An 11665-nucleotide genomic window follows, 5' to 3' on the forward strand; every position below is an offset into this window, starting at 1 on the left:
ATAAATGAAGGCATTGGGTCCGGGCCATACCACTGGCCAAAGACTTCTGTTCTGCCTCCCTTTCAGCTGCTCAGCAGTGTGAGAGCCAGCCAAGTAAAATAAAAGCTTTGTGCCTGGGCTCTCTCTCTCTCTCACACACACACACACACACACACACACACACACACACACACACACACACACACACACACACACACACACACACACACACACACACACACACACACACACACACACACACACACACACACAGTACCAGTCAAAAGGTGCCTGGGAAGGTCTCCCACGCACATACACACACACACATTCACACACACTCACACACTCTCTTTCTCTCTCCCTATGATAATGCAAACACAAACACATACACACACACACTCATATGCACACACACATAAACACACAAGTCTGGCAATAACTGGGCTGACTGGGGAAGTCCTTCAAAGGGCTCTTTATGTTGCAACAAAGATAAACAAACATTCTGTCAAAAATGAAGTGCTGAGGGATTTTTTTTGTCTGTACTCAATATTAAATAGAGATTTAAGAACTTTATACTAAAATTAGGCTATATTTGTTCTCCATGAGAGTATACATATATGTGAGGTTTTCTTATCCCAAGTCAGACATAGCAAAAGGCTTTGAAAGCATGCCATCCACATGTCAGGGAGTGTGTCAAAATCAACAATAATCGGATAGCCTTGTAGTTAAGGCTGTAGGGCATCACTCCTCCCAAATGTTAGCATTAGTCTAAGAATCCGGTGCTAATGCACGTACATGCAGTCTCACCGTTCTACTGCAATGGTAAATCAGCAAAGCCTTAAGAGCAAATTCTGACGAACAGATCTCATTACGAAACCATGACGGCATCGCAGTCGGGAGGTCTAAAATTAGCGTTCAGTCAGCACCGCTCGGTCACAGAATGTCATTTCTTTGAAAGCCGTCCACATTCAGCCATACAACGCTCACTGTTTGGGAATAGCTCCTAAAATGTAGCCTAATATAGATGGGTTGGACCAACTATACTGCAGCCTATGTCTGGCAGACCTGGTAAAACACGCCAAAGGCATGACCGCCACCAGAGAGGATGCCTGTGAGGCTAACAAAGTCCTTAACACTGATGGTGCATGAGTGACACTGTAACTATTGTGTCATGTTAACGGTATGTGACACTAGATGTGGCAAAACATCGAGGTATGTGTGTAAAGCTATTTTGTAGGCAAACTGAATGCGCACAACAGTAAACCGATAATCTCATAGATAACCTCACCTGAATACCATATTCATAATGTATCAAGGTGATTTGGGTCAGTTGTGAGCCATGCAAAGGTTCAGTAGTTCCCAGATATGACCAACACCAGAGAGGATGCTAGCCTATGAAGCTGACAAGGTCCTTCCCATTATTAACACTGATGGCGGGTGAGTGACACTGTGACTAGATGTCCGAGATTCCCAGGTTTTCTAGCTTTAATTAATGGATACAGTAGTGCAGACAACTATTACAGGCTGACTGGCTAAAGCTAGAACATATTGATCAAATGTAACAGAAGTCCAATAGTTAGAGTGGTAGCTCTGTTAGGGAAACTACAGAGAGTACAGCACTGAGTAAAAAACAAACAGACAGACAAATATGTGGAAGCACAGTGCTGCCAGGTACAGGACGAGATATTACCACACACCTCTTGGAGACGATGACAATGATTCATACGTCATGTGGTGTTCCACAGACGTTGCTAAGCATCAAGGATGTGAGTGTGGACAGGAGGCAGAACAGAAAGGTAATCAAACCAAGCTGAAGAAGGGATCCCTTTCAATGACTTTCTGGTATCCCTATAATAACTAAGATTCCATATGTGCTATTTCACAGTTTGTCTTCACTATTATTCTACAATGTACAAAATAATTTTAAAAAAACGCTGGAATGAGTAGGTGTGTCCAAAATTTTGACTGGTACTGTGGAACTTGATATGTCACCATGTCCAGCTAATGTACTGTTTTACAGTATCTAAAGTGCCTTCAGAAAGTAGTCATACCCCTTGACTTATTCCACATTTAGTTGAGTTACAGCCTGAATTCAAAATTGATTAAATATAGTTATTTGTCATCTACACATAATACCCCATAATGACAAAGTGAAAACATGTTTTTAGAAAGGTGTGCACATTTATTGAAATACAGAAATATCTAATTGCATAAGTATTCACACCCCTAAGTCAATACTTTGTAGAAGCTCCTTTAGAATCAATTACTGCTGTCAGTCTTTCTGGGTAAGTCTCTAAGAGCTTTCCACACCTGGATTGTGCAACCTATTATTCTTTAAAAAACGAATTCAACCTCTGTCAAATTGGTTGTTAGACAACCATTTTCAGGTCTTGCCATAGATTTCCAAGTAGGGTTTAAGTCAAAACTGTAACTCGGCCACTCAGGAACATTCACTGTCTTCTTGGTAAGCAAGTCCTGTGTAGATTTGGCCTTGTGTTTTAGGTTATTGTCCTGCTGAAAGGAGAATTAATCTCCCAGTATCTGTTGGAAAGCAGACTGAACCAGGTTTTCCTCTAGGGTTTTGCCCGTGCTTAGCTTATCGATTACAAGCACACCCATAACATGATGCAGCCACCACTATGCTTGAAAATATGGAGAGTGGTACTCAGTAATGTGTTCTATTGGATTTGCCCCAAACATAACACTTTGTATTTAGGACAAAAAGCTAATTGCTTTGGCACATTTTTTGCAGTATTACTTAATTGTGTTGTTGCAAACAGGATGCATGTTTTGGAATATTTTTCTGTACAAGCTTCCTTTTTTTCACTCTGTCAATTAGGTTAGTATTGTGGAGTAACGACAATGTTGTTGATCCATCTTCAGTTTTCTCCTATCACAGCGATTAAACAGCAACTGTTTTAAAGTCACCATTGGCCTCCTGGTGAAATGCCTGAGCAGTTTCCTTCCTCTCCGGCAACTGAGTTAGGAAGACACGTGTATCTTTCTAGTGACTGGGTGTATTGATATACTATCTAAAGTGTATTTAATAACTTCACCATGCTCAAAGGGATATTCAATGTCTGCTTTTAAAAAAATATATATTTTACACATCTATAGGTGCCCTTCTTTGTGAGGCATTGGAAAACCTCTCTGGTCTTGTGGTTGAATATGTGTTTGAAATGCACTGCTCAATTGAGGGACCTTACAGATAATTGTATTTGCTAGGTACAGAGATTAGGTATTCATTAACAAATATATTCATTATTATTGCACACATAGTGAGTCCATACTTGCCATAACAAAGGGGTGTGAATACTTTCTGAAGGCACTGTAAAGTAATATGAAACATCAGGTCAGGTCCTAACCCTATAGGAAACCCCCTGGGTCTAAAACTATGACTCAGAGTTTTTCCTGGTCTGATCACACTTTTGTAAAACTCCTTATTAGGCCTTCAAGACATCCATACACTATTCAAACCACAGATTTATAAAACAGGAACTTATAATATGCAATAAGCAGACTTCCCGTTGCTATGAGACTACAGCTTCAGCTTTCAGTTCCCCATTTTGGGACAGGTTAAGTTATTTATAAGCTTTAAAGGGGCTTGGTGGGAGTGGGAGAGAAGGCTTGAAAATGCTTATTGGGAATGTGAAGAACAAAAGCTATGTTGAAATTTCAACATGCCTCAGTGGGGACAACTATTTATTCTTTGTCCTGGAAATTGTTTAAACTTTTGTGCAGTGATGGCACATTCCTCATCCGATGTGGATTTCAGTCCAGTCTTAGGCCAACTCAACGACTCAGGAAAGAGGTAATGGTAAAACCATTCAACCACATTGACGTTACTTTGGTGTTGTCACTAATATAAGTTGTCATATTTTCTGTACACCTCGTAAGGTTTAGGCAACACAGATTGGTCATCTAAAGCCCTTTCAATCTCAGAATAGCTTGAGGTGAGTCGCAAGCATCTTTCCCACATTGACTGAATAGTCAGTCTCTCACAAAAGCCAACCTCGTCAACGCTGCTGCTAGGACTTCATTAGAATTTCAGCTCTGCCAAGAACATTGAGGCCTCGCTCTGCCTTGTAAAAAAGCAGGACATGTTGACTGAGTCCAATCAATGGCGGCAAGTGTATTTAGCCCCATTAAAACAGGCTCTAAACAAAAGTATGTTACCTAACATGGCCCTCCAGTCCCCGCCTCTCAGGTGTCTTTGTGGAAAGCACCAATAAAGCCTGTCTTGTTAATTAAAATGGAATGATCCAGTTTTAGGGTCTCACTGATGAGAAGAGCAAGGTTTTAAAACGTGGTAATCTGAAGCCATAAACATATCAAACCGTGAAGTTCCCCACCGTGTTAGGACCATACAGATAGGTCTAAGTCATGGTGACAGCGGAGATTTGTATCCCACTGCGAAAAGGTGACAGTGTCATCCGAGCCATGTTCCCCTGGAGCCAGAGCAGCAACGTCAGAGAGCACCCAGGGTCTTGGCCGTGTAGACACACGATCATGTTACGGTTGGATATGTCTCTCTGACAGGTGGGCCGTAATGTGTATTGGGCAGGGTGGAACGGGGGTAGGTGCACACATGGAGCACTCTGTACAGCTTAAACTTTACAGTAGCTGCCTGAACCTGACTTAGGTATCAGTCGAGGCATGCGGGAACATCTCGTGTGATTCACATCTTTACGAGGAACATATGACATCACCTCTTCATTACGGATGTGTGAGTCATTCTGCAAAGCCTTGGTGTACACTGTAAACTCCAAGTCCTTTTTAACTCAAATAATTCTAGTAAATTGTACTCAAAGTCAATGAAAAGTAATTAATACTTCAAATGTTTATGTAGTACTGCCCCATACTAAATGAGAAGTCATACCAACACATTTTTTTTAAAGATACAGTATGATAACAAATGAACTTTTTTCTCAGAATGCTCTACGGCAGGTCGATTTTTGGGGGAAGTTGTTTTTCATATCTGTGTTTTTGCATGTACATTGAGTGATTGATTGATCAAATGTTATGCTACACAAAGATAAATATTTTATTATAACCAATCATTGAATTTTTGCATTTTCGTTAATGAAATGGTTGTTCCAGTTTAATGTCCTCCCACTGTTCTTAACCCTGGTAGTCATTATGAATGCAGGTTGCGGGTGAATACAAATTTCAACTCTTGGTTAGCCTAACACTGGCTATATTCCAATAGAAATTGCAATTTTGTAAGCCAGCATAATGTGATTTAAAGTTGAAGTTGCAAAATTCTGGTAAATATTCCAGGTTTTCCAGAAATCATGTTTTTTTACAATTACTGGGGGAAAAAATGGGGAAAGTTTGTGGAATTTTTCAATCTTACTCACAGGCTTGATATGGCCTGTAAACTATGAGTTTCAGGCCACTGTATAAGGCCTTATGATATATGTAATGGTTCTATATTAATGATAATATTTGCCTAGGAACTCACTTGGTGAAAACCACAGGAGTGCTAATGAACCAATTCAACAACCATGTCTCTGTCACTAACAAGTACAGTCATAGGTGGTAACAATTCAATCAAAAAGCCAAGGTACACTGGGAAATTATAGGAGGCGTGGCTTAGTGGTCGTGTTAAATATAAGTATACCTTACAACAAAAAAATTGCATTTGTATTACTCATATCAAATAAAATACAATTTTATTTGTCACATGTGGCGAATACAACAGGTGTAGTCCTTACCGTTTAAATACTTACTTACAAGCCCTTAACCAACAATGCAGTTCAAGAAATAGAGTTAAGAAAATATTTACTAAATAAACTAAAGTAAAAAATGTAATAAATAGTAACACAATAAAATAACAATAACAAGGCTAAATACAGGGGGTACTGGTACTGAGTCAATGTGCGGTGGCATAGGTTAGTTGAGGTCATTTGTACATGTGGGTAGGGGTAGTACTGCTCACTTTAGTACATATGAAGATAGTACTGCTCACTTTAGCTAGTTACGTTTCTTAACAATTTGTTTGTTTTTTTAGGTTTCCTCAAAATGTTTGAGTAGCCAGATCTTTTCCAGTTTTACAGCATAGGTTTGTTTGAAAAATAGGCAGAAACCATTATATGCTTAAAATATTAGATATAATATTTATAACAGTTATTGTAAACTGAAGTTTGTGTGTTATTCACAGCAAATTATTTGACAACAATTAGGAGATGGATAATATGAGGTTATGTATTTTACCCAGTAAACAAACATTGACTACTTTGTTTGTAATGACTGAGTGACATCCTAGATTTCCTAGATTATTCAAATAGATTTCACAGATGGAAACCTGGTCTTGCTCTTTAATGTGTAATGTTACGGAAGAACAGCCAGGTTTTCCATGCTGTATTTTAGTAGAGGGGTCAACTGAGAGTGATTAATCTCTTGGCTGGACAATGATTGCATTTCGTTGCCTTTGGCGCTCTTACAATGAGAAGACACATCTGGAGGAGTCGGGTCTACATGCAAAGCCATCCATTAAACCAAATACAGTAAGAGGAGAAACTACACTGAACAAAAATATAACGAAACATGCTCATGTAAGGAAATCATTCAATTGAAATAAATTCATTAGGCCCAAATCTATGGATTTCACATGACTGGGCAGGGACACAGCCATGGCTGGGCCTGGGAGGGCATAGGCCCACCCACTTGAGGAGCCAGGCCCAGCTAATCAGAATGAGTTTTTCCCCACAAAAGAGCTTTATTACCGACAGGAATACTCCTCAGTTTCATCAGCTGTCCGAAAGAAACCAGATGTGGAGGTCCTGGGCTGGCGTGGTTACATGTAGACTGCGGTTGTGAGGCCGGTTGGACGTAGTGCCGAATTCTCTCAAACAATGTTGGCGGCGGCTAATGGTAGAGAAATTAACATTAAATTATCTGGCAACAGCTCTGGTGGACATTCCTGCAGTCAGCATGCTGATTGCATGCTCCCTCAAAACTTTAGACATCTGTGGCGTTGTGTTGTGTGACAGAACTGCACATTTTATTGTCCCCATCACAAGGCGCACCTGTGTAACGATCATGCCATTTCATCAGCTTCTTGATATGCCACACCTGTCAAGTGGATGCATTATCTTGGGAAATGAGAAATGCTCACTAACAGAGATGTAAACAAATGTGTGCACAAAATTTGAGAGAAATAAGCTTTTTGTGCATATGGAAAACTTCTGGGATCTTTTTTTTCAGCTCATGAAACATAGGACCAGCACTTTACATGTTGCGTTTATATTTTTGTTCAACATAGATGTGAAGGTTCTGCTGATCTTGTCTTCATTATAGAACAGGTTCAATGGATTTGAAGGAAAACTCCACCCAAAAATAATATTTTAGTATTTGTTTCATAAGTCCATTGTTGATATAGTCCCAAAATGTTTTGCATGTCAGCAATCAAGTTTTCAAGAAAAGTAACTTTCAAAATACATCATATGGTGAAAAACGCAGCATCATACAGTATGGTGCAAAATGCATCAAATGGGGTACTGGTACCCTCTGTATTTAGCCTCGTTATTGTTATGTAATTTTCTTGGGTTACTTTTTGATTAGATATTTTAACTTTAGTTTATTTAGTAAATATTTTATTACCTCTATTTCTTGAACCGCATTGTTGGTTAAGGGCTTGTAAGTAAGCATTTCACGGTAAGGTCTACACCTGTTGTATGCGGCTCATGTGACGAATACAATTTTATTTTATTTTATTTGAGTAGGGCGTGAAACCGTTTTAAATAGTTCGCTTCCACCACCTACTGGTTGTATCAGACACTCACACCATCACATGCGTGGCATGTGGCCCTACAGTGCAATTGTATTCTGTACATTTGTGTAATATATTTGACTGATCAACTATCTTAATTAGAAATTATAAAACAAATTGCTGTGTCTTCACCTATTTTGTCATTCAGCATCCTGAAGAGAAAACGGAATAATAACCCACAATATTCATATAGTAAATCAAATTGGCCTGTGGAGAATCTAGTACAATATGCATCAGTAATGTAATCTTGCTTTGTCCAGCGTCCATGCTCTTCAACCACAGAGTGGTGCTAATCAGTAGTCTAGTCTAGTGGCTATACTCAGGCTCTGGCCCCACTCTGGCTGTGTAGGAAAACGCAGGTTGACGTTTATTGTCATGAATCTTGCCCTGGAGGCAGAGTTGCGCGATTTCTGCGAAGATGGACCAGCTGCAAAGTCAAAAAAGTCTATATTTTAAAAAATCATAAAAACTAAAATGTGCTTTTTGCTATTAACTTAGGGTTAGGTATTAGAGTTAGCAGTGTGGTTAAGTTTAGGGTTAAGGTTAGGTTTAAAAACGTTTTTTTTTTTAAACTTTGTGGCTGTGCCAGATAGTGACCACTCTGCATAGCTTTCTCCATCCAGTACATGAGTCATCTCAATAAATGCCAACCTGCTAAAAAAAAAACACTCAATCATCTCTAACATGTGGGCTTGAACATGTGGATGGGGGAATGGCTATAGCATATACTGTACGACTCTGACTCAGTTTCCAGTAATGAAGCTGTGAGGATCCCTCTCTGTCAGCTAGAAGTTCCATAACATAACAGCAATTTGCTTGCATCAGCAACAATAATCCCACGCTACAGTGATGAAGAGGCTGTCATTATCCTCCTCACTACTCATCTGCCAGATGATTTAAGGCTTGGTACATGTTCATGATTTGACTGGCGCTCATCTAAAGTTTGTGATGGCCTTAATGAGAAGGTTGTGGTAAAAGGGTGGAGAAGGCTCCTCTGATCTCACCAGTGGAACTTACCAGTAGCCTACTACTGCTGAAAGTGCCTCTATCTTCACAATCAACTTTGCAGTACTGTATTTATTAGAAAAGGCAAAAGCAAGGTGATGCAAGGTCAAGTCATCATGTGTAATAACACAGTTATAAAATCGTGTTGTCTATAAGTAGGGCAGGGTAGTAGGATACATTATCACTACAGAAAGACATCTCAAATGAAGTCTAGCAGTACCTGGTGATAAATTAATTTCTCGAGCCGTTTCCTCGAAGTCTAAACAGACCCTCCCTGGGCGAAGTAAATCAGTCACAGCAAGACCGCACACTTACGTAAGGACATCCATGGTATCCAAGCTCGTAACTATGAACCTCCTCTTAGACAACATGGCGCATGTGTACAGCTGCACTGCAAATATAGACGATACATCCAGTTAGATGGAAAATAATTAACTTATGCTTACATAAGTGTAGCACCTAAACTAGACTTCGGCGACATTACCTATCGAATGCGGACGCTCGTGCGTGTTCACTTTGACCACAGCATCAGACTCTGGTCTCCGCGCGCTGACAACTTTGCGCGAGCTCACCTGCTTACAATGAAGACGAGAGAGCGTTTCAGGTCCTGAATGTTCTTTTAGAGTTAGTTTCAAATGATTCGATGTTTTGTTACTGCGGGTACCGTGTGTGAGGGTATTGTGAGTTCTTTTAACTTGTTTTAGTTAAGAAAAGAGAAATGTGACTGCGACCTAAACGAGACTTTTCAACTGATGAAGAAATGCTGCTCAACATTACGAGAGAAAACCACACACCACTGCATCAGGCGGAAAGGGAGAGAGATAGACTCCCTCCAATTTCCAGTCATTCCAGCTCTGTTAGTATGAAGTTTAAAAAATATATTTTTCATATTCTTTAAATGTGTTTTCATGTCCAATTAAGAAATAAAGTAACAGTTTTCATGTGGGATCAATGTAACAATGAAGTCATACAATGTCAATTTATTTCATTGCATAATGATAACTTAACCATTTCAATGACCTCAGAGCTTATCCTTTTGGAAATGTGTTGATGTTAAAACTAAGGGTGGGACCTTTTGGCCAGCTCTTCCTAGCCCATTTATGTTATAAAACAGCATAGCGGCTTTGTGAGTAATATACCACATTATCACTGTAACAAAACCCAAACATTATACTGTACATTTTGTTTATGTATCAGACTTTTATTTTGGTGGCCTATGTGCTACAGTACTTGCTGTGAATGAATAGTATTCTATACTGTTATAGTTCTAATCGATACTGTTAAAATTCCAGGACCTGATGTAAATTTTTTTGGACATCCAAGACTCATGGCAGTGTTTAGACAGGCAGCCTATTCTGTTCTTTTATTCAATCAGATCAGCTCTGAAAAATATCTGATGTGAAAAGATCTTTTGTGATTTGTCAAAAAAACAATTTGTGGAAAAAAGATCAGAATTGGGCCGCCTGTCTAAACGCAGACCATGATGTCTGTCAAATGAATTGTGATTTTTATCATAGGGACTTGATCGTGGACCAAAGCTGCCATATCCATCTCTCAACTTCATCTCAAACCACAGAAAGGAGGATGGTAGCCACAGCCTCTCCTCCCAGTTTATCCTTCCTGGCATACGGCATGGTATGGTCCGTCATGGTAACCCTAATGTTCACATTACCTCATTCAAGAGTCAACTTGAATAAGAAAGCAACAGTCTTTTGTGAACTGAGATTTCTGAAGCTCACAGGCAGCCCAATTACACAGGCAGCGCAATTCTTTTTTTCATTAATTGCTCTGAAAAATATCTGATGTGAAAAGATCTGAGCCGATTGGTCAAAACATAAATTAGTGAAGAAAAATATCAGAATTGGCCTGCTTTTTTAAACGCAGCCATAGTGAACCAATATCAAAGTGCCGGCAAGAAGCATTTACTCAAGTATTATCTATCATGTGCTATCAATATGGCTACCTAACACATTTTTTATATTGTTACCTTCAGGTACAGGGTACACTTTGAGACTTAATAATAACACTAAGAGGCTTAAAATTAAATCATTTTCACACAGCACTCCCAAAAGAAAGGCTAGTTTCAATTGCAAAGTGACCCATACAGGCTGTTTTGAATTAATGAGCGATGCTCCAGGCAGATGTGTTGTCGTGGCTTCCTATTATTGAGATCAAAGATGTTAGAGGAGACTTGGGCATCAATACTTGATGCAGATGAGGGAGACAAAGGCCCATTCAGAACTGCTGTTCCTTTATAGGGAGAACTTGTTCTGGGTGTAATGACCACGACCGTTGTGTGGGCTGGCGACAGAAGTTTTCAAAAGATGTTAATATATTGCTGTCACTTATACTTGAAAATATGGAGAGTTCATTGCCCTACGCTGCTCATTGTTGTGATATGAGAAGAAAAAAACATTTATGCAGGTTTCATCTTGTTATATACAGTTCATTGAGATTGTTAAACTATAATGTGGATAAGAGCACCTGTCTTATACACTGGTACCTGGGCTCTCATTACCAGCAAGTAGAGTTGATCATAATGGTTACCGCCTTCATTTTCATTAGGAATTTGTTAAAGATGCACTATGCAAAAATCGAGCAACCATTTCCTGGTTGCTAAAATTCTAATAGTTTGCCTAATTTGTTACAAAACAAGCAAGTACAGAGTAGAGAATCATCCTACCATCTAAACAGCTGTGAAATATATTTTCCATAACCCAAAATATTTTATTTTCAGCTGTTTGAAGCTGGTGTACAAAACCAAAAGTAAAAGATGCAAAAACGAAACATAAGAATATGAAGCATAGAAGTGCTGCACATAGAACAGATCTACCGCTTCTTAGACTTGCTTTCAATGAGAATGACAGATCTATATCTCACATGCATTTTTATTTTATTTTTATTATT

General features: G+C 39.2%; 1 protein-coding gene across 7 annotated transcripts in view; it reads left to right on the top strand.

Annotated features, from left to right (window-relative positions):
- Positions 1-3582: 3582 nt before the first annotated feature.
- The window catches only part of LOC106578970 (probable E3 ubiquitin-protein ligase HECTD2), a 39388-nt gene continuing 31305 nt past the window's right edge, over positions 3583-11665 (top strand). For 2 of the 7 annotated variants that reach the window (XR_001322556.2, XM_014158305.2), the window contains exons 1-2: positions 9103-9614; positions 10276-10408. Coding sequence is in view for 4 of the 7 variants with exons in the window: in XM_014158305.2 (XP_014013780.1) it covers positions 9519-9614; positions 10276-10408 (229 nt within the window). In the remaining 3 variants the exon portion in view is untranslated. Of the gene's footprint in view, positions 3791-9101; positions 9615-10275; positions 10409-11665 lie in introns of those variants that run through there. The other 5 variants (XM_014158307.2, XM_014158308.2, XM_014158306.2 and 2 more) reach the window with 4 other exon arrangements.

The sequence above is a fragment of the Salmo salar genome, chromosome ssa19, assembly GCF_905237065.1.
Source record: "Salmo salar chromosome ssa19, Ssal_v3.1, whole genome shotgun sequence".
Taxonomy (NCBI): Eukaryota; Metazoa; Chordata; class Actinopteri; order Salmoniformes; family Salmonidae; genus Salmo; species Salmo salar.